At 40.9% G+C, this 24,911-nt stretch overlaps 1 protein-coding gene across 1 annotated transcript in view; it reads left to right on the forward strand.

The window, feature by feature from the left end:
• LOC149195673 (uncharacterized) overlaps positions 1–24,309 on the forward strand; it is an 83,720-nt gene extending 59,411 nt beyond the window's left edge. Inside the window, exon 5 of the mRNA XM_089407991.1 lies at positions 24,010–24,309. Within this exon, the coding sequence (XP_089264117.1) occupies positions 24,010–24,309 (300 nt within the window). The remainder of the gene's footprint in view (positions 1–24,009) is intronic.
• The last annotated feature ends 602 nt before the right edge of the window (positions 24,310–24,911 follow it).

The following is a 24,911-nucleotide window of genomic DNA, read 5'->3' on the forward strand; positions in this document are numbered from 1 at the left end:
GACTGTTATGTTTTCTAACTGCTCATTATCTATATTATTCGCAATTTTTTTGATCCGTTGCACTAAGTAATATAGGCATTCCTGCACATGAGTCTGTAATACCTTTATATTGATTTAAGATCTCATTTTCAGATCAGCAACTCAGAACATTTGTTCGATCTCTCTCAGCGAACCTCGCTCCAGAAAATTGAACCCACTGATCAATCTTGGTGTATCTCCAACTGACCCTCAAGCCTCCTCTTATACTTTTTCTGTTGAGTCTTCAACAACCGAGATTAAGTCCCTAATCAACGACTAAGATTAGATTTGGCTTGATCCATGTCATTTAGAACCTTGTCACCCAGTTTTATATTAATACCCATTAATATTTTTATTTTCCTAAGTTTAGACTTAGGAACCCATTAAAAATATTATTTATTTTAATATTTCTCTAACCGGGTGGAATTTCCCCAAACCATTTATGGGTATTGGAGATTTCATGTGCTTTAGCCTCTCCACCAATTTTTATGGCTAGAGCACATCCGATGCTACTCCAAATCAACACTCCCTCTTAGCGAGGAACATGCTCTAGTAATGCTCCACCACTGAACATCACCCTGATCATCCAGCACCGGTACCTATGCTGATGCTTGGTCTGCTGCCCAACATCCTCTGCACTGCTGCCCATGGCTCTGCCACTGCCACTGCTACATCTGTACTGTAGCTCCCTCTGCATCCATGCTGCTGTTGGTCCTTCCTCTCAACACTGCATCTGCACTGCAACTCTCTCTTATCATGCTGCATCGTGCTACCCATAGAACTACCACTGCTACTGCTGCACTGCAACTCATTTACTGAGAAGTAAGTAGCTGATCTACCCAACTATTGACATCCTTGTTAGGCTAGAAACCCCCCTGATGCTGAAGCTCTCTCTGCTGCTATCCTGTGCTCCCTCTGCTACCTCTACACTGCTGCAAACACCTCTGTGCCTTTCTGCACTGTTGCAACCTCCTCTGTGCCTCTCGCATTGCTGCAACCCTCACTGTGCTGCTATAGATCCCTGCACTCTAGCACTGTTCTACCGCTCCATCCGCATCTTGCTTCTACCGACATCCATCATCCTACTATTGTCACTCGGGGCTCCCGTAGCCGAATATGATCCAAGAGTTTGGGTACCTCAAGGATCCTGCCCCACATCTTCTGTAGTCCTCCTGACTACAATTTGATGTCTCCCTACCTCTTCTCTAGAGGTGCATGAGCACTCATGGCACAATCATCATCCGTCTCTACTTCTTTCTTCACCTTTGTCGGAGCTGCCTTGGAGTTAGAAGCCTCTCCCTTATTCTTCTTCCTAGGACACTGGGTTGTATAATGGCCTAGCTCCCCACAATGGAAGCACTTTATCTTGGAGATGTCCTTCTTCTTCCTCTACCCCTGCTGTCCCGCAGATGCCAGAGCCGCATCCTCCTCCTCCTTCTTGATTCGACCTCGTTTACTGCTACTTACCGCCTTGGTTAGCCGTTTGATCTCTTCTTGGCGAAGAGATGCTCACATCTATTCCCATCCTGGAAGGTTAGCTCTGCCCAAAATGCTTTGGACAAATGTCTCCCAATCCTCGGAGACTGCATTCAGGGCGGTCCTCACCGTGAACTCCTGATCCGGCGTGGCCCCTATGGAAGTAAGTTGGTCCTGAATCTCCTGCAACTTGCTAAGGCATAGATCTATCTGCTCCCCCTTCTGCATCTGATACGACCACAACTGATTCTCCAGTAGCATTTTCCTCTACACGAAAGTGCCCTGATACAATGTCGTCAAAGTGTCCCACATCTCCTTTGTCGTATTCTTCTCGATAATATGTTGAACTACATGATCCTTGACCCCATCAAGGATTATGCACTTTGCCTTCGCCATTGCGTCCTCATACATTTCATTATCAGCTAGGTCTACTGGGATAGCCAAGGTTCTCAAGGCGAAGGCCTTGATGCGATGATGCAATGTCTATCTAGAACAAATAGGATCCTGGGCTTCGAGATGACAAAGTTGGATGCTTCGTCCAACTTGTCCTGATCCCTCAATCCGTTCATTTCCATCTCTTCTCTTCTCTTTGAATCCCTCTGAGTCTTGATTTCCCTCCTGGAAATCCTCTCTTTGACTCCCTCTGAGTCTCGATTTCCCTCTGGAAATCCTCCTACCAATTGTCGAACCGCTCCTCTCCGATCCCCTTTGCTCCTGCAACACTGATTTGGATTTCTTGGCTAGAAATCCGCCTAGGTAGTGACTCCCTCTACCTTGGTTTTGTCTCGTTAAGTAATGTTCTACTTCGACAGCAATAACACCCCACCAGCTCCACAATCTGCCCACAGCTTGCCAGGCCCTAGCAGCTAAAGAAACTGAGCTTCTTAGCTCTGCGCCAACTGCGTCACTCCTACTTGGTTGAGCAGGATGACGCAACTCTCCGTGAGTCTCTTTTGCCCCTCACTACTTCTGCACTGGCCCTCTCTCTGGTTCGAAATGATGACGCAGGCTCTCTGCGTCACTCCTTCACTGTTGCCTTTTGCTTAGGAACAACTCTGTCTCTTGGGACAACTGTTTCTGTTGCAATTTTTTTTGATTTAGCTGGTGCCTTCAGCTCTCCTGTGATCTGCAACCCGTTAGAAATTCTTCCTGCACTATCTAGTTAATTTCACCTACTTGTTTAATTTCTTAACAAGTTATTTAACCATATAAATAATGAAAATAAACACAAATGCAGTGTCAACCATCTACAGATGATCAACTGAAAGAATAGACAAACACACATGGGACACTGTTATTTTTAGACAATCGTCCCCGAAAAAACCCAACTTGGGAAAACCGGTGTAGCAGTTTTGAGGGTTTTATTATTAAGCAGCTTTCTTGAGTACAATTGGGTGCCAAACTGGCTCACCTGACAGAGAAATCAATCTGGCAGTAATACCTCTCTTCGGAAGCAAATATTCGGCAAGTCTGCTCCACGAAAAACTCTCCAACGCCTCTCTGAGGCTCTGCGTCAGCCCTCCTGGCCTTTGCGTTAACCTGGAACCCTCTGCGTCAACCTTCTGATGCTCTGCGCAGGCTCTCTGGCCCTCTGCGTCACTCACGCAGGCTCTGGTAACCTCTGGGCAATCCCTCTGCCCCTCTACGTGGGTTCTGATGGCTCTCTGCTATGGACTCACTGCCCCTCACTGCAACTCAGATCACTTGTTCAATTTCTCTCAGCAAACCCCGCTCCAGAAAATCGAACTGACTGATCTATCTTGGGGTATCTCCAACTAACCCTCAAGCCTCCTCTTATACTTTTTTTGTTGAGTCTTCAATGACTGAGATTAAGTCCCTAATCAATGACTAACATTAGATTTGGCTTGATCCATGTTATTTAGAACCTTCTCACCCAGTTTTATATTAATGCCCATTAATATTTTAATTTTCTTAAGTTTAGACTTAGGAGCCCATTAAAAATATTAATTATTTGAATATCTCTCTAACCGGGTGGAATTTCCCCAAACCATTTCTGGGTCTTGGAGATGTCATGTGCTTTAGCCTCTCCACCAATTTTCATGGCTAGAGCACATCCAATGCTACCCCAAATCAACACTCCTAGCCCTTGCGTTGGTGTTTTTGGGCCTCCTTTGGGCTAGCCGTGGGATTTAGGAGCCTCTGCCCCCCTTCCTTAACCCTAACGGATGCCCCTTGGACTAGATGTGGCCTCTTAGGCCCTAAATCTGACTTAAACCCTAACCGTCCAGCCTTAGGGCCTCCTCCTTCTCCAACATCCATCCTCTCAGCCTCATCGTTAGCCCTTTTGAGCCTTCTCTTGCCATTTCAGCCCTTGATATGCCACCTTAGCCTTCTTAGCCCTCAACACTAGCCTTCCTTGGCCTAGCGTTGCCTCTTCTTCGCCATTTTCTACCCTAGTTTGCCCTAAACCCCAATTTGAAATTTTAAGACTGATTCCTTGGTGGTTTTGCAGGTTTAGGGTCTCCAAAATTCTGATTTTCAAGTGACATCTTCATCCAAAATTTTTGGGCCACTTGGGCAAGTGCTTCTACAAGGCTTGAGGCCTAGGGTTTGACCTCTAAACCCTAGTTTTATCTCTGTTTTATTACAACAGTTAGATCAATAATAATTAGGCCTTAAAATCACATGTTAAATGGTCAAAATTGTTTAAAATTGCAAAATATTGATTTCCCTAAATTTTGGCCACTTGGGCACCCTAGATCTATAGCCTAGATCTAACTTTTATGCTTACTGGAAATTTGCTGCATAATTGAAAATTTCAGATCTGAAATTTCTGAAGCATACACTTAAAAAGGTCAAAAGCTCAAAATTTTTAGTTACAGTAAAATGTTCCTTTTTTTGGGTTGTTCTAGGCATTGATTATAGCTTCATTAGCTTGCTGATCTGTTAGTTATTCACTGCTGTAATAAATAGATCAGATCTGAAATTTTCTAAATCATACCCTTTAAAAGCCCTAAAATTTGATTTTGTCAAGCTTGTAAATTTTTTACTATTTTTGGGCATTTTGGGCATTGTTAGCTTGCTAATTTGTCATTTACTTACTGCTGAAATAAATATATCAGATCTGAAATATCTCTGAAAATACATCTTAAAGAGGCTAGTACATCTGATTTTTTCAAGTTTGTCAAGTTATTTGGTGGTTGGGTTAATTTTTGTGACATTGGGCAAACATAAGCATTGTTAAATTGATATTTGTTTACTATTGTTATAACTTGTTTAATGCTGTCCTAACAATCACTTGTTACTCATAAAAAGATCATTGGAACATAAAGTGCCTAAGTATCTTCATATTTTGTTACTTGTTCCTAGCATTAATATTGTGAAAGTGGCTAACATTGTGTTGCTCACATTTAATAAGCTCACTCACCTATAAGCACTTGAAATCATAAATTGTCTTGGCAATAAGTCTCTTGGTCATATTGGTATCTTGTTGATGTGATTAAATTTGGGCATCTAATTTTCCATTAAGATAATTTGGCTCATCTAAAGTATTGGATATTGTTGAACATTGGCATCTTATAGCTTTGTGAAGTTTGCACTTGTATATCTTGGCCATTTATCTTGTTAAGATTGTTATCTCAATAATTGTTAAGTACTCTTTACTTTAAGACAATTCGCACTAAGTACTTAAGTATCTTAAACAATCCTAACCCAAGATAATTTCACTCATCGTTGTTGCATAAGCATCTTAGATCTAGCTTGCATTAAAACTTATCTCCTAGCATAAGCTAGATTGATAGAAATCTAGGGCAACCTTCTCACCTAGCTTGAGGGGTTTGCTAACTATTGGGTGGTTAACACGGTGACCTTGTAGTCGTCAGAGCCACAATTTTTGCAGCGTCGGAGGCATCGGGTGATAGGAACACAACAAAAGGTATCATTAATTAGGTCCTAACCTGGTTCCTATTGGCTTCCTTCCCACAACTCACCTTGGAGCCCAACTTCAAAATAGTTAAGGGAAGACCATACTTAGATTAGACATATAATTAAAATCAACCAAGATCACTGCACCTCACATAGGTCCTAGGACTTGCATATCATATAGGTTAGTTAATCATTCAAGCAGCGGGTGTCCATCCGGTCACTTGGTTTTTAATTTATCATAAGCAAGAATTGTGACTCCATTAAGGCACTGGTCTCATACTTAAAATCTAATCTAATCATTAATCTTGCTAAATTTAACCAAGTAACTAGGCCACTCATCCGTGTCTTCCAACAAGTTGGTTTCCAACTTGTTTTCCTTCACCTAATCCCATAGGGACTATCCCCCATAGCCTGCCGTTGGGAGACAATTAGAATGGAGTGGGCGGGGATCAAAGTGTCAACCCATGCCTTGAGCGATTGTTGCGGTGCCTGTACAATCCGGGCGACAATAAGACCCACAAATTTTTCCACTTGGAGAATTTAATTTCTCTAACATTAATTTTTGACTCTAATTAATTAATTTTCTGGCTTAGGATTTAATTATATTTTTTCCAGAAAATTAATTGATTGACACATGAGGGGATTAATTATTTTTCCACCATCAAATATTTTAGCCATGGTGTCTAAGTATGAGGGACCATGTACTTAAAATATTCTTTACATAAGATTTTATAAATTCAACCCTCAAAGGGGAATACCTCTTTGTTATAGACCCTCATAAAATATACCCAATTCTGCGACACAATATGATCTAGTATAGACCAAGTGATTTGTAATAAAATAATTTAGCCACTTACCTTAAATTATTCCCAAATCACTTTTACAAAAGACTCGATTAAGAACATTAGGACTTACGTAAGACTTGTCAACAAATTCCACCCTAGCTTTGGGGTTGAGGTTGGAGGGAAAAACTCTGCCGACATCCGTGTTTAGAAACACAGATAAACTAGTGAAATGAAAAACCTCCTAGGATGAAATTCTCGACAAAATAAGAGGCTTACATAAGTGTTGTTACATAAATAAATGGTGATACTAGTCATTTACAAGAATATTTGCTAAATGGGTTTATAATAATACAACATATGACATGTTGGTTGATGATTCTGACTTTGAAAAAAATTGGCACATCTGCTTTTTCGGACTTGTGAGAAAATGTGTACAACAGGCCAAAAACCTTTCTGTAAAATTAAAATACCATATAGAAATCTTAGAGGCCAAACATAGTCGGCTCTTCCCCACAGTATGTGAACTTGGAACCCAAGGGTTAGTGTACCTGCAAATCTCTATAATTTTTTTCCAAGTAGAATCGTTAGATCATATGATGAATTAGATCACCTAAGATAAAATAAAATTTTACCAATAGAATGCTCTTATTACTAACAACTGAAATAACAATTTGTTAATTTTTTTTAGCACAATATCGAAAAACACATAACTAGAACATGCCATAGAGCAATGGAAGATGAACACCATGAATTGAACCCCAAAGTCTTTATATTATGATATAGAAATGTTCTCAGCAGAGCAATGGCTTAATATTAGCGTTACAAAATTTACATTATCCAAAGGAGTCTAATAGAAACAAAGTGACTTCTGTTTATAGAGAAATCCCTCCAAGTGGAAAACAATGGCTAGTTAGCTTGATCCTCATCAAAATAATTTCGACCGTTGAAAATAACGTGATCTTATTTTAATCTCCACTATCGAATTTTTACTTCTGATGAAAAATTCGAATTTTTCTTAAAACCCATTTTTAATTAATCTAAAAATTATTATTTTGGATTAATTTTATCAAAAAATTGACTTTGACTCCCACCAAGGTCCAAGGGCTCAATTCTTCTTAAAATATCCAATTTTGCCTTGGTGGGGGATGTGAAAATTCAAAACTGAAATCTTATTGCAGCAATTGGAATTTATTTTTCTAATTGTTAATTATTTTAACAATTTATCAATTATGACAAATATCAAATAAATCACATTGCAACTTTTGTTGATTTTTAATGTACTTTGGACAAGTGGTTTTCCATGGGTTAGTCTCTACCTAGGGAAAAGTGTTGAAAATAATTCTTTTCATAAGTGTGACTTTATAAAGTGAAAGTGACTTTATAAGTGGTAAAGTCAATGCTAAATTATAAAGTGAAAAGTGACTTTAGGCATAAAGTACAATGTGCGTACTTTATTTAATGAATGAGTTAAAAAATAGAAAGTGAGAATTAAATTCACATTTATTCTCATCCCTCGATCTCAATGAATCTGAGCCATTAGATCTTAGGGTTGCCCAAAAGTCATTTAGGGAAACAAAAGGGGGAACAGAAAAGAGAGACTGCATTCATTCTTCATGAGCAAATTGGAGAAAGGAGGCTGAGAGTTGGAGAAAAGTTCTAAAGGAGAAATTTGTTGCAGTAAGTTGGATTGATTTCTGGGCAGAGCTGGGCATGGAATCATGGCATAGAAGACAATAGAAGGTACAGTACGAACAACATTGAATGCTGTGAGTTGCACGCCGTTTGAGAAAAGTTTTTTGAGAACTTTTTTTTGAAAAAAAATCTATACAATTTATATAGTCGTATCCGTACAGTACATATTTTTAGCATCAAGTGGGCACGAAAATCGAGGTAAAATGGGCATGGCTTTCAAGGAGTTTTGAGCTGAAGAGATAAGTTGTATTTTGCTATTTTGTTTTCTTTGCAAATGTATTTTTCCTGAACTTGAAAGATAAATAAATTTGAAGAGCTCTTTAACAAGTTTTCTCCAGAGAAGATTGAAGGGGCTTTGCCTGGGTCTAAGTTGACAAAAAATCTGTGTATTTTTATGTGTGTTGCTGGTCTAGTTATGTCCATATTTATTTTCAACATGTGTGCACAGTCCCATGTGTTTTAATTTGAAAATTTCATTTCTAGAATTCTATACGTTGAATGTATGTTTATGGGAAAGGGCATTTAACTGAATGGGAGTGATAAGGTGAAATTAAAACCGGGTTGGGATTGCAGGGTTTTTTTTTTAATTATCAAATTTCAACGTGGTATCAGGAGCTACAGGATGAAAATTGCAGTTTGAACAACAGATAGTAGTTTGGGACAACAAACAATGGTTTGGACAACAAACTGAATTTTTGGACAACAAACTCGGTTTGGACAACAAACTGATATTTTGGGACAACAAGGTGAAATTTCACATAGATTGAACTTTTGGGACAACAAGGTGTGCTGTAAATCTCATTTCTCCATTTTCTTGGTTTTGTAAATTTTGGACAGCAGTTATGGCCACATTCTTAAGGATAGAGGACAGACTGGATGGGATATCCAACTATGCTGTTTGGAAGGACAAAGTTCAGACAGTGTTTGAAGAGGCAGCAGGTTGGGACATAGTGCGGCAAGTGGTTGTACCTCCTACTGCTGCATATGAACTTGTTGAATTCACAAAAAATAATGCAAAGACAAAAAAGATTTTGATGGACAATCTGAAGGATCATGTGGTTCCTCAGGTGAGAGGAAACACATATGCATATCATATGTGGATAGCTCTAACCACCCTCTATCAGAGTACCAATGAGAGCTTGAAGATGGTACTCAAAGAACAATTGAAGAACATTAGGATGACAAAGGCTGAAAATGTAGTTCATTATCTTGGTAGGGTCAAACAGGTACGTGATGATTTGACTACTATTAATGAGGTAGTTGCACTCACAGAGTTAGTCAGGATAGATGTAGCGGGACATCCTAAGTCTTGGGAGGTCTTTGGAGATGCTGTTACCTCTAGGGAGAATTTTCCCAATTGGGAAAGATTCTGGGATGATTGTGTGCAACATGAGATACGAAAGGCTAGCAGTGGTGGGGTGAAGATAGCAGATGAGGAGGATGTAGCCTTGACAGCCAGGGGGAAGAACAAAGGGAAGGCCAAGAAAGGGGCCTCATTAGATGGGGCTAAGGGAAAGGAGAAGAAGAAGAAGAAAGATACGGATATGTCCAAAGTCAAATGTTGGGCATGTCAGAAGATGGGACACTATGCTAGAGGAAGAACAAGGGGAAGAAGGGTATTGCAACTTCAGCAGAGGTGAAGCCGTTTGCTTCACAATTTCACCAGGACTCTGCATTTATTACTTCTACATTTAGTAGGAGTACATCATCTGATGTGTGGTACATAGACAATGGGGCCTCTCGCCATATGACAGGTGCACGGGAGTTCTTTTCAGAACTTGCGGAGAGGGCACTTGATATTGAGATTGTACTAGGAAATGACCGCACTGTGAGAGCTATTGGTGTGGGGAATGTAACCTTTGAGAGAGAGTCTTTGCCTCCTTTGAAGGTCATGGATGTTTTGTATGTTCCGGGGATGAAGAAGAACTTCATTTCAATGTTTGCTAGGGAGGAGAAGGGGTTTGATGTCACTTTCTCAGGAGGGCAGGTATTGATGCATCCCAGGGGAGCTTCCATCACTTCGGCCAAAGTGATTGGAGTCTACTATGGGAAACTATATAGGTTCAATTTTCAATCTGCAGGAACATTGGTGAGTAGCACATTTGGTAGCACTCACACTAGTACCACCAATAGTAGAGACTTGTGTGAGTTATGGCATTGGAGGATGGCGCATATGCATCATGGAGCTTTGAGAGTACTGAGGGAGATCACTACTGAAGTTCCTAATTTTAGTATCGAGCATTATGAGGTATGCAGAGGGTGTGCTTTGGGCAAGTACATTAAGTTCCCATTCCCGGTGAGCGACAATAGATCTACAGGTATACTAGACTTGATTCATATTGATGTTAGTGGCTGTATGTCTCATGTGTATTTGGGTGGTTATGAGTATTATGTTATATTCATTGATGACTACTCTAGGAGGACTTGGATATAATTCCTGAAGACCAAGGGTGAGGTCTTCAGTCGCTTTAAAGATTTCAAAGCTCTTGTGGAAAAGCAGACACGTAGGAAGATTCAGGTCTTGAGGTCAGACAATGGTGGTGAGTACACCGATGGTGGGTTTTCTGACTTCTGTGCACAGGAGTGCATCAGGAGAGAGTTCACGGTTCTTTACAATCCCCAGCAGAATGGGGTGTTTGAAAGGAAGAACATAACTATTGTTGGGGCTGCTAGAGCTATGATTCATGATCGGCAGTTGCCTTTGTTTTTGTGGGCTGAGGCCTGCAACACTGCTGTTTATCTTCAAAACAAGAGTCCTCACAGAGTATTGGGGAATATTATTGTGGAGGAGGCTTTCACTGGAGAGAAGCTGTTTTGGGGTTGCATCGGATGTGCTCTAGCCATGAAATTTGGTGGAGAGGTTGGGGCACATATGATCTCCAATACCCAGAAAGCGTTTGGGCAGATTCTAAACGGTTCAGGAGATATTAAAATAATTAATATTTTTAATGGAGTACCTAAGTCTAAACTTGGGGAAAATAAAATATTAATGTGGATTAATATGAAACTGTGTTAGAATGGTCCAAAACACATGGATCAAGCCAGATCTAATCTTAGCCATTGATTAGGGACTTAATCTCGGTCGTTGATATGTCAATAGGAAAAGTATAAGAGGAGGCTTGAGGGTCACTTGGAGAAGCACACCAGAGTGATCGGTCATTCTATTCTCTAGAGCGGGGTTTGCTAAGAGAGATAGAATTAGTGATCAGTAGTTGCAGCTGAGGGGCATTGAGTACAGAGAAACAAAGAGGCAGAGATAGTGCCGGAAGAGTAGCGCAGTAGCCAGAGAGGGATACAGTGCTAGCCAGGGCTCACGCAGGGCCATGCTGAGGCAGTCGGGAGCTTCACAGAGCCTTAGAGATGCCAGTGTTGCTGACATAGAGGGCTAGAAGGCTTACGCAAGGCCTCCTAAGGCTGATATAGACCCATTCAGGGTGACGCAGGGCCAATGCTGGGCAGAGAGGGGCTGGTGCAGTCCAGAAAGGGCAGACGCTGGGGTTTCTGGGGCAGATTGTAGCCGAGGAACTGCCGGAAGGATTATCTGGGGTTTCATCTGGGAAATTTGTCTCAAACTGAGAGATATTACTGCCAAGGAAATTCTCTGTTGGGTAGGCCAATTTTGGCACCCGGATTGTACTCTGATATTGCTTAATAAGAAAACCCTCAGATAGCTGCACCGGTTTTCCCACATTGGGTTTTTCCGGAGACATTGGTCCAAAAATAATGGTGTCATATGGTGTGATTGTTTCTGTTTCCTTCAGTTGTTGATCCGTAATATGTTGAGCATGCACTAGTGTTTATTTTCAATATTTACATTGTAAATAACTTGTTAAGTAATGGAACAAGTAGGTAGGAATAAATCAGATAAAGTGCATGGAGGGTTTCTAACTAAGTAGATTCAGAAAATTCTACAAAAGCCTCATGTGGGACATCTTCGTATCTTTGGATGTCTCACATATTCTTATATCCCCAAGGAGCAGAGGACGAAGCTGGAACCCATGGCAGAGAAGGGTATCTTTATGGGTTACAACGAGACTTCGAAAGCCTATCGGATCTTCATTCCTTCTAAACGGAGAGTGGTGATTAGGAGGGATGTGAAGTTCAAGGAGGAGAGGGCCTATCGGAGATCACGGGAGTATGATGAGAGAGAGTCATAGACTTCTCCTCAGCGGGGAGGTCAGGTACAGGGAGCAGGACCTCAGGGTTCTGGATCAACTGGTACATGAGGTACTTCAGTGTCAGTGACATCTGGGGCACCAGTGGCGAGTTCACCGAGCACTTCTTTAGGGAGTCCACTGGTACAGAGTTCACATGGCACTTCAGCTGACACAGGCACAGGTGCCAGTACAAGTTCTTCGAGGACAGGTGCTGGTACAGGCACACTAGGGTCAGTTGGCAGACCTTTAGGTTCACCAGACTGGGGGGCAAAGGATGAGGTTCCCTATGGGGAAGCTTCTTCAGGGAAGAGGAGGCCCAAGTGGCTTCAAGACACCTTGAAGGAAGCAAAGTTCGTTGCTCCTTCGAAGAGGGTGAACAGGGAGAGTGTGCCACCTGAGTGGTTTTGCGGTTATGTAGCCAAGGATACCAACATTATTGACTCTGAGCCTACTAGATATGAGGAGGCTGCCAGCTAGGAGGTATGGAGAGAGGCTATGGTGGAGGAGTATGCCTCTATCATTAAGAACAATGTCTGGGAAGTGGTGCCTAGGCCTGAGGGCAAAAGTCAGTTGTGACTTCCAGGTGGCTCTACATGATCAAGCATGCTGCAGATGGCAGCATTAAGAAGTTCAAGGCGAGGTTTGTGGCTAGAGGGTTCTCACAGATAGAGGGAGTTGACTATGATGAGACCTTAACTCCCGTAGCTCGGTACACTTCTATTCGATCCCTTATTTCTATTGTTGTAGAAATGGGTTGGCAGATCCATCAAATGGATGTGAAGACCGCATTTCTGAATGGAGTTATAGACGAGGAGGTGTATGTTGAGCAGCCACAGGGCGTTGAGGTACTTGGGCGGGAGACCCATGTATGCCAATTGAGGCGAGCACTCTACGGACTTCAGCAAGCTCCGAGAGCTTGGTATTCGAGGATTGATACTTACTTGCAACAGATGGTTTTCACGAAGAGTGATGTAGAGTCTAGACTTGAACCTACACTACATTGTTGTAGGGGATGATCTGCTCATTCTTGTGTTGTATGTTGATGACTTGTTCATTGCTGGGGCAAAGAGACTGATTAGTGGTTGCAAGGATGATCTTACTATGGAGTTTGAGATGAAGGACATTGGGCTGATGCATTACTTTTTGGGGCTTGAGGTGTGGCAGGAGGAGGGGCATGTCTTTCTGGGGCACGGGCAGTATGCTGTGGATGTGTAGAGCAGATTTCACATTGCAGACTGTAGACCCATGTCTACACCTATGATCACCAACTAGAAGAAGCTTCATGCTTCAGATTCTAGTTTGGTGGATCCCACATTGTAGAGGCAACTTATTGGGTCCTTGACTTATCTAGTCAACACTAGGCCAGATATATGCTTTGCAGTGAACACACTTAGCCAGTTAATGGTTGAGCCCAAGAAGGTGCACTGGGTAGCTGCAAAGCACATTCTTCGCTACGTGCAAGGGACTGTTGATTGTGGTCTAGAATATAGGCGGGGAGATGGAGTGAGGTTGGCAGGTTGTGCTTGTGCCAGGAAAAGCAGTTTAGGGTGTTGCTTCGAATTGGGTTCGACAGTTGTGTCGTGGTTCAGTCGAAAGCAAAAGTCAGTTGCTTTGAGCTCTTCTGAGGCTGAGTATATGGCTGCTAGTCAGGCTAGTTGTGAGGCCATTTGGCTTCGCAAGTTGTTGTATGGCCTATTTGATCAGGAGTTGAGACCGACGATTATTCACTGTGATAATCAGAGTTGCATTAAACTCACGGAGAATCCAATGTTTCATGACAGGTCAAAACACATTGACATCAGATATCATTTCATCAGGGACTATGTTTAGAAGGGGGCAGTGAAGCTGGAGTATATATCAACAGATGAGCAGGTGACCGATGTTCTCACGAAGTCCTTGCCAAGAGGCAGGCGTGTCCATTTCAGGGACAAAATTAGTGTGGTGAGAAACACTTTCCTCGGTGAGAGGGAGTATTGATTTTTAATGTACCTTGGACAAGTGGTTTCCCATGGGTTAGTCTCTACCTAGGGAAAAGTGTCCAAAATAATTATTTTCGTAAGTGTGACTTTATAAAGTGAAAGTGACTTTATAAGTGGTAAAGTCAATGTTAAATTATAAAGTGAAAAGTGACTTTAGACATAAAGTACAATGTGGGTACTTTATTTAATAGGTGAGTTAAAAAATAGAAAGTGAGAATTAAATGCACATTTATTCTCATCCCTTGATCTAAATGAATTTGAGCCATTAGATCTTAGGGTTACCCAAAAGTCATTTAGGGAAACAAAAGGGGGAAAAGAAAAGAGAGACTACATTCATTCTTCATGAACAGGTTGGAGAAAGGAGGCCGAGAGTTGGAGAAAAGTTCTGTAACAACCCATTAATAAAATTTTAGACTTTAAACTTTATAAATATATATATATGTATTAAATTTTATAAAGTATATGGTTAGACTTTATAATATGAATTTATAAAACATATCATTAAACTTATATAACATATATAAAGAAATGTTATAAAATATAGTACTTAACTTTATATCATATATAATTTAAATGTTATAATATATATCACTTAAAACTTTATAGCATTTATAATGAAAACGTTATAAAATGTGTCATTTAAACTTTATAACATTATAATGTAAGTTATAAAAGATATCAGTTATAAAACCTTATAACGTATGCAGGAAATGTTTATAATCGTAAATATCAGCTGCCCTAAAAGAATCTATATATATACCAGTCCATTAATAAAGTCGGTCGAACCAGCTGAATACTTATTACAGAGCGCAGAGGACAGTGAGAAATATCTAAGAGCCTTCAATGCGTGGAAGGCGGTGGCTGCAAGTGGGAGGGCGGCCACCGCCAGGCCGGTAAATAAATAGCAGAGGCCTGAACCGAGGAAGGGGGGAAAAATGGAGCAGTGAAACCAGAGGAGGTGGAGCAGAATTTAGCAGTGACAGAGATTTACTATTGGATGAGCTTTAATCCGACTGAGGTTCTGGGCACGGGGGACAGTGGGCTTCTGTGAGAAGCTTGCTGGATTGAGCAGCCAGCCTCTGCTCAATCAGGTTGGGTGGAATTGGTCTCCCCGGTTAATTGGAGCAAACGCAGCAGAACAAAACAGCAACAGTATCGACAGCTTCACAGGATCAGCTAGCAGTTCAGGTAAGTGCAAAAATTAAGTTTTAAGCTTCCTATTTTCCAGTTTATGAATATCTACATGTTTTCTGTTTTCCAATTTTTGGGTGCTACACATGGTATCAGAGCGCTGTGTTCAAACCCTTCGGGATCTCACAGGCCCTACTCAATCAAAATATATATAAATGCTTGTTAAAATTCTGCAGCGTAATTAAAATCAGGGTTCTAGTTATCCCTGTCTTTCTGCGCATCCCTCTGTGCTGCACGAAACCTTCGAAGTCTCAGTTTTCTAGTAGCTCTCGCTGCCTCTGCAATGATCTGTACTCTTTGCCTTATCAAAATTCTGTGGGTACGTTGTCTCTCCTGCACGCGGATTCCGCGCATTCCACATTTTGTCGAGTTCCTCACAAAGTGGGTCGTCGAGCGTGAAACTCTATTTTTTACACCCGATTTTATTGGTTGTTATCATTATATCCGATTAACCGATGCGGATTTACCCTAGTGAAGGTGATACTACTATGCGGATTTACCTCTCAGACAAATGCCTCATTTCGCATCATGTATTATGCGCATCAGACTCGTCATCAAATATGGAATCCGACTCAGTTTACCTTTGGCCGTGCTGCTGTTCTTCCACCGTTTGCTATATCATATGATATAGTTACGATAGAAAACGGTAAACCAATTCAAAAAATTTTAGATCTGTTGATTTCGAATCATGCGGTAACCGTGTCGTATAAATATCCCTGTAAAGGGCCGGGAGAGTTGGGCGGGGGTTTTGACCCGTCGACCTCCCATTACAAATACCAACGTTTCGCACCATCTTTTAAGTCGAAGGGTGGCATGGTATTTTGGGGCGTGAATATAATTGCTCATAAAATTTAAATTTCCTTAATTGCGGGGTGACAGTATATAGGGTTTATAATATACGAATGCAATTCCAGGCGGATAAAAATCGGGGGTTATAATAATTGCACTCTTCTCCTCTGCCTTGCCTAATTTGATTGGTGTCTAGGGATTCGTGATTTTTCCTCTGCTTTTACTTGTGTTGATTGCTTTGGGCTCTGCACTTATTGTTTTATAAGTTATCAGTTCGAAGCATATTTGAAGGATGCTGTGGATATCCATTTCTGCTGGAGGTGCCGTTTTTCTAGTCAGTTTTGTAGGACTGATGCCTTTTGGCAATTCTCTGCACGCCTATAGTGATTTTCCTGTATTATATTTACTCTACACTTGCAATGTTTGTATTTTACTCGAGTCATTGGGACGCAAGTCCTTAGGATGGTGTGATATTATCCTCCATCTGGTTACTGCTTAGCCAAACGTTCTGCCTTGTTTTCAGAAGGAAGAACCAAGGGATTGCATTTCTTTATTGAGAATTTCCATTTGTGCTGAACTTACAGTATTGCCACAGTTCACATTTTTATTGATCTGCCCGTTTGAAAACTTCCCTCACATCTCATGAATGACGCTTACAGTAGTTTGCTTTTGTCAATCACTGGTTGATGGTTGAGAGCAGTTTCTCCATATGTCAAATGTATGATACTTTTTCTCTACGATAGCAGAGCCTGCTGTTTTCTACGAGATACTTGTATGGTTATTTCAACTTATAGCAATTGAAATATAGAGTTTGTCATGAGATCCTAATGTATCAGCAGTGATGATAGGATTTGGTGGCCTTCTGTGTAAGGAGCCTAATTTGAAATTTGACTTACAAAAACAAAATAAAATGTGCACAAATATGGGACTGGGAAAGAACCGTGAAATCTGAGATTAAAGGGAGGCAACGATAAGAATAAAGACAATAACAACGGTAAAATAAATACTAATGGTATTCAGCATTTCATTTGATAGCTGGTTCTAAAGCACCAACAACAGATTTCTCCAGTGGTAATTGTAAAAATATACAGTACATTAAGATTCAAGACTGAGATTTTTCAAATTGTGTGGATGCCAACTCAGGCCAATTTTGGCCAAAATAGTCTTTGAAAAACTAAATTTCATCTCTAAGCCTGCTTTTAGCCAATTTAAATTTAGAGGAATCTTAAAATAGACGGTTATTACTCTGGATGAATGCCATATACTTAATTAATTTAAGTTTTGCAATTAATTTGAGTATGCATAATGGTAGCCATTAATGTAAGCATGCATCAGTAATATTTTATTCTCAGAAAAGATAAAAAACTATATGTAATAATAGTGGTTCATGCTTTTAATCCATGGCCAGCTCATATCACACATTAGGTGTTCAATATTTAATATATCAACTGTTATGAAATAATATATATTTTAATGTGCTATAATAGTGCCTCAAATTCCTCTGTCCCAGAGCAACTGTAGTGTTGATCTGTGCAAACATTAAAATCAGTGCTCATCTGTATAAAGGGTTTGACATTCTGCCCATATGTTTTTGTCATGGCAGGAAACCAATAAGTTAGCACACTTCCATCACCTGAAGGAAGAACTACTTTTGAGTTGATTACTTCTGACTTTTGGAATTTCAAATTAGCTAATACATGCTCCAATCAGTGGAGGCACCAATATGTTTGAACCAATGGCAAACTGCTTGCAATTTATTGCCAAAGTTGTCAATGCTGGTAAACATACAAGTCAAAGATTTAATCCATATCCTAGTAATATATTCGGGGTATGGATACATATGACCCCCTTAAATGTAATAGTCAGGTTGAGGTATGACAGTTATGTTACCGATGTACCTTGTAAACGAAAAAGCTAACATTTTCGTTTTGGGGATGTTATTAGGTAAATAAACTTTAGATGTCTTACCTTAGGGGCTAATAACCATACACTTCTGCATTATTCATTTTTAGAATACCCTGCATTAGGACAAGGAGGTCGCGAGACCACCCTCCTTGACCTCGGTACCAGTAAGATCCGCCTAGCGGGTAAAAATAGCAAAACTATACCCGTTTATAAATATGAAGTTGCAAAGAAAATTGTGATAAAATTCGGATATCCGCCTCAATTTTTTTTTTTTTTTAAATTATATAAATTTTATTTTGTGTTCAGGGACCATTACTATGGTAAAGACGTATGAGCGACGACGACGTGACCAGGCAGCATCATCGCCATCAATGCCGCCACCGTCGCCATCGCCATCCCCATCACCCTCGTCACCACCAAGGCAGCCGTCAACATCAAACGCTCCAACGCCAGAGTTGACTGTGATAATGAACTCTTTGGAAGCCTTATTGGAGACACTAAAGGAATCAGCTAAGGCTAAAAACAAAGAGGAATTTCAGCATGTAGCCACCAGTTCAGCGGAACCAGATAATTTGGAGCCCAGAAGATCGAGAGAAGACATCTCTAGGGAGCTTCAGAAAATTAGACTCCCAGAATTTTCGGGAGGTCGAGCTGGTGAACGCGCTGAGGCATGGTTGGAAGGAATGAACCGGTGCTTCAGGTTAAGAGAGTATTCACCTGCAGCAAAAACAAAATTTGCCGTGTTTCAACTAAAGGAAAGTGCCTTGATTTGGTGGGGAAACCTGGAAAAGCAGCTACACCTTACATCAGATAACGTTCCTTGGGATCTGTTTGAGGAGAGGTTCTGCGCGAAGTATTTACCTCCATACTTTCAACAACAGCAAGCCAGAGCCTTTCATACACTAATCCAGGGAAGTAAAACGGTGGAAGAGTACGAAATAAGGTTTATGGAGCTGGTAAAATACATTCCCTACTTAGACTCTGATGAACGTCAAGCTGAACGCTTCATATTTGGGTTAAACCCTCGCATCAGAGCCTTGGTAAGTATGTGGAAACCATCATCCGTAGCGGAGGCAGTCGAATGTAGCCGTTATGCAGAAGAGCACCTTGGCATAAAAAAGGATATGGGGCCAGCAGGGCCTTTTCAATCAGGGTTTCCAGGGAAGGCTCCCCGGAACGTTTTCAGAGGAGGTAGCTCGAGGCCACCTTACGGTAGCAGGTTTACCCCAAGTGTGGGGACAAGAGTTCCCATGGCAGTAAACACTATAGCCGCAGAATCGTCCAACACCAGACCTTGGGCATCGCGAGGGACTACCGGCAGAGGAAGGAGCGCGAGAGGAATCAACATGGGAGGACGCGGCTCGTTCTCTAGAAATTCACACCTTGACTCAAGAGGATCAGCGCAGCTCAATTGTTGGGGGTGCGGGGGGCCGCATTTCCAGCGTAACTGCCCAGAAGCGTCATCGGATATATTGCAAAGGACTGGGAAGGAGCCGGTATCAGCCAACCGAAGTAATCATAGAATTCATGCAGTAGTCAACCACGACCAAGCAGCCCATCAATCCACTGTAGTGGAATCTTCAGGTATTATCAATGGTGTAAAACTCAAAATCTTATTTGATACTGGTGCCACAGATAGTTTCATTTCGTCATATGCATTAAACAAATGTGGGTTGGCAGCTCGTAGACAAAATGATTTCCACCAAGTGGAAATGGCCTCAGGAGAACTCCAAACCGTGGGCTTGAGTGTGGATCAATGCAAAATTGACCTAGGGGTCTGTTCGACTAAACTAAGAGTCTATGTCACAGCCTCAGGGACGTATGACCTTATCATCGGTATGGATTGGCTGGAAGCTCACCAAGCTTGGGTGGACTGTTATGGAAAAAGGATTTTAGGCGTAAATGACGAAGGAGAAGTAATCCAAATTCAAGGAATCAAGAGGGAAGTTTCCTTACGCTACATTTCGGCAATGCAAGTGAAGCGTTGTTTAAGAAAGGGTTGTCAGGCTTATGCAATTCACGAAGTAAGCCAGGGAAAGGGGCCATCCTTAGAACAATATCCGGTGTTAGCCGAGTTCCCGGATGTATTTCCAAAGGAACTGCCTGGATTACCCCTGGTAAGAGAATTGGATCTCACTATTGAATTAAAGCCAGGTACCCAACCGATCTCAAAAACACCTTATAGAATGACAGCTCCAGAACTTCAGGAATTGCAAATCCAGTTGAAGGAACTACTCGATATAGGGCTTATCCGGCCCAGTACCTCACCTTGGGGCGCTCTGGTAATTTTTGTGAAGAAGAAAGATGGATCCTTAAGATTATGCATAGACTATCGAGACTTAAATCGAGCTACAGTAAAGAATCAATACCCTATGTCGCGAATCGATGATCTTTTCGATCAAATGAAAGGAGCTGCCGTCTTTTCAAAAATTGACCTTCGATCAGGGTATCATCAGCTAAGGATTTCTGAAAATGATATCTCTAAGACTGCATTCCGGACACGTTTTGGGCATTATGAATTTACTGTGGTACCATTTGGGTTAACAAATGCGCCAGCCGTATTTATGAATCTTATGAACAGTGTTTTCCGTCAGTATCTTGATAAATTTGTACAAGTCTTTTTAGATGATATTCTCATCTATTCCAAGAATGAAGAAGAGCATAAAGAGCATTTACGGCTAGTATTGTCCTGCCTTAGAGAACGTCAGTTATATGGAAAATTGTCCAAGTGTTCTTTCTTTCAGGAAAAGATTCATTATTTGGGTCACATCATATCAGGTGAAGGGATTTCAGTAGATCCTGAGAAGGTAAAGGCGATCATGGAATGGCCAATACCGAAAAATGCACATGAGATACGAAGCTTTATGGGCTTAGCTGGTTATTACCGGAGATTTGTGGAGGGATTCTCCAAAATCGCAAAGCCAATCACAACCCTCCAGCGTAAAGGTGTTAAGTATGAGTGGACCGAGGAATGTAATAGTGCATTCTCTGAACTCAAAAGACGACTCACCAGTGCACCAATCCTAAGAGTCCCTGATATGGACAAAGACTTTACGGTATGTACTGATGCATCCAAGCAAGGGCTGGGTGCAGTGTTGATGCAGGATAAGGGAGTGATAGCTTATGCTTCCAGAAAACTAAAACCTCATGAAGAACTCTATGCTACTCACGATTTAGAATTGGCCGCTGTAATGCTAGCTTTAAAGATCTGGAGACACTATCTGGTGGGACGAAATTTTACACTTAAAAGCGACCATCAAAGTCTACAATATTTGTTCACCCAAAGAGACTTAAATGCCAGGCAAAGGCGATGGAGTGAATTCCTAAGTGAATATGACTTCGGAATATCATATATTAAGGGAAAGGAAAATGTGGTAGCCGATGCCTTAAGTAGGAGACCCCAGATATTTTCTCTCATACCCATTAAAGTGGACTTAAGACAGCGAGTACTGGATCGTCTTATAAAAGACAGCTGGTATTTAAAAGTGAAGGCGAGTCTTGAAGGAATTAAGGCAAAAGACTCAAAATTTGCGGGTTATGAATTAGAAAACGATGGGATCCTGCGATTCCATGGAAGGATTTACATCCCTGATGATAAAGACCTCCGAGATACCATCCTTAGGGAAGCTCACAAAGCAGTATATTGTGCTCATCCTGGAGTAGGGAAAATGTATGCGGATACCAAGAAACTCTTCTTTTGGGCAGGCATGAGTCGTGATATCACCCAATTTGTTGCAAAATGTTTGGAATGTCAGCAAGTAAAGGCAGATCATTGTCACCCAGCGGGTCTCTTACAACCCCACGACATACCTATGTTTAAATGGGAGACCATCTCTATGGATTTCATCACTGGACTACCTTTTACTTCTCTAAGGCACAATGCCATTCTGGTAGTGGTGGATAAATTAACAAAAAGCGCCCATTTTATTCCGGTAAGAGATACTTATGATGTTGCTGACGTAGCTCGAGTATTCATAAATGAAATTATCAGATTTCATGGAGTACCTAAGAAGATTATATCCGATAGAGATTCGCGATTCACTTCCAGATTCTGGATGTGCATGCAGACAGCCTTAGGTACTCAGCTAAATCTAAGCACTGCTTACCATCCTGAGACTGATGGACAAACTGAAAGAGTAAATCAAGTACTTGAAGACATGTTGCGAATGTATGTAATGGATCAGCAATCACACTGGGAAAAGTATTTACCCTTGGTTGAATTCGCATACAACAACAGTTACCACAACTCAATTGGGATGCCTCCATTTGAAGCTTTATATGGCAGACCTTGCAGAACACCGTTAAGTTGGGACAGGTTAGAAGATCGAGTGATAATAGGACCAAAATTAATCCATGAAATGGAAGCGCAGGTCAGACAGATTAGAAAGCGATTAAAGGAAGCACAGGATAGGCAAAAGAGTTATGCTGATGCTCACCGAACTGATAGGAGGTATGAAATAGGGGACCAGGTCTTCGTCCGCATCAAACCAAATAAAAGTACTATTCGATTCGGAAAAGGGACAAAGTTGTCACCCCGATTTATAGGACCGTTTAAAATCGTGGAAAGAGTTGGACCTGTTGCCTATCGTCTTGCCCTGCCACCTCACCTGCATAGAATTCATAATGTATTTCATGTTTCTGTGTTACGACATTATGTAGCTGATCTATCTCATAACATCCAGTGGAAAGAATTGCAGGTATCGGACGAGGGAGTCATAACGGTCGAACCGTTACATATACTGGAACGTAGAGTTCGACAGCTGAGGAACTGCCTGGTGGACCAAGTCAAGGTCCAGTGGGACAAGTATAGTCCTGGATCAGCGACTTGGGAAGATACAGAGGACATATGCCAGAGATACCCTAATTTATGTTCATTTTGAAGAAACTTACACTATGTTTAGTATATATTTACTTCACTACAATCAGAGACTCAAAAACATTTTGAATGATTATGGAGAAACATGAAATTTTGTGGCATAATATATGTTTAATTCCTGCGGGTACATGGATACCAAAATAATATATGTTTAATTCCTGCTGGTACATGGATACCAAAACAATATATGTGGTTTATTTTACTAAATCATAAATTATTGAAGTAAAGTTAAGACAGTTGAATAAGTTTTCCTCTGATAGAAATTAAGATATTATAGATCTGATTTATTTATTTATGTCAATATGATCAATGGGATAGAAATCAGGAAGTGAATACATTCTAGATAAACGTCCAAAGACATGCATGGAATATGGAAAAATATGTTGTACTATAGTATCATAGATTAACTCATAAAGGGATAATAAGTGAGTTACTTGAATATGCTGATGCACGTTTTACAAATGCATGGATAAGCGTTGATTGCAGGTAATAGACAGTTACCGGGATGACCACGTGATGACAGAACCTCAGAAAAAATTAAAGCTCCAAGTGATTCTATGATAGGGTGTTAAACCTGAGTTCTATTGGGAGGGGTGGAGGTGTTACCCACCGTTTATCCTCCGAACCCTGGAGTCATGGGAGGACTGTGCGAGTCACGCTCCCCTAGACATGTGATGATGACTGCCGGATGCCTACTAGGGATCAGGTCGGTATAACCGACGCTGTCACCTTAGAGTTTATGAATGGTCGGATCAGTAAAACTGGCGCCATGGCATACTCCAGTAGAAGACGAATAGGATGGGAGCGGAAGAGATTAGGAAGGATAGGATGATTTGAGGATAGCTTGGGGACCTAGATAGAAAAGGTCATGTCCATTAAAACCTTGAACTTAAAAGCTCTAACTTCGGAACGAAGTTTTCAGAAGGGGGAATGTATGTAACAACCCATTAATAAAATTTTAGACTTTAAACTTTATAAATATATATATATGTATTAAATTTTATAAAGTATATGGTTAGACTTTATAATATGAATTTATAAAACATATCATTAAACTTATATAACATATATAAAGAAATGTTATAAAATATAGTACTTAACTTTATATCATATATAATTTAAATGTTATAATATATATCACTTAAAACTTTATAGCATTTATAATGAAAACGTTATAAAATGTGTCATTTAAACTTTATAACATTATAATGTAAGTTATAAAAGATATCAGTTATAAAACCTTATAACGTATGCAGGAAATGTTTATAATCGTAAATATCAGCTGCCCTAAAAGAATCTATATATATACTAGTCCATTAATAAAGTCGGTCGAACCAGCTGAATACTTATTACAGAGCGCAGAGGACAGTGAGAAATATCTAAGAGCCTTCAATGCGTGGAAGGCGGTGGCTGCAAGTGGGAGGGCGGCCACCGCCAGGCCGGTAAAAAATAGCAGAGGCCTGAACCGAGGAAGGGGGGAAAAATGGAGCAGTGAAACCAGAGGAGGTGGAGCAGAATTTAGCAGTGACAGAGATTTACTATTGGATGAGCTTTAATCCGACTGAGGTTCTGGGCACGGGGGATAGTGGGCTTCTGTGAGAAGCTTGCTGGATTGAGCAGCCAGTCTCTGCTCAATCAGGTTGGGTGGAATTGGTCTCCCCGGTTAATTGGAGCAAACGCGACAGAACAAAACAGCAACAGTATCGACAACTTCACAGGATCAGCTAGCAGTTCAGGTAAGTGCAAAAATTAAGTTTTAAGCTTCCTATTTTCCAGTTTATGAATATCTACATGTTTTCTGTTTTCCAATTTTTGGGTGCTACAAGTTTTGAAGGAGAAATTTGTTGCAGCAAGCTGAAGGAGTGATTTTTGGGCAAAGTTGGGCATGGAAATTAAGGCATAGAAGACAACAGTAGGTTGTAATATCTCTTATCAGGAATATTCCTCAAACACAACCAAACTCCAACTAGAGATGGACTGGGAGGGCATTTACTAGATATGTCGCCTCTGAAAAGAGGACGAGATCTGGAGGTTACCTGGCCCTTTCCAGACTCTGTCTAAGAGTATAGGAGAAAACACACAAGTGGTGTAGTAGCCGGGAAGCTCAAAGAGATAAAAATAACAACGGTGCAATCATATAACAATATAACCATAAGCA

Source organism: Pinus tabuliformis, chromosome 2_2 (assembly GCF_031772625.1).
Source record: "Pinus tabuliformis cultivar Carrire ecotype Pingquan chromosome 2_2, CPIR1, whole genome shotgun sequence".
In the NCBI taxonomy this organism is placed as follows: domain Eukaryota; kingdom Viridiplantae; phylum Streptophyta; class Pinopsida; order Pinales; family Pinaceae; genus Pinus; species Pinus tabuliformis.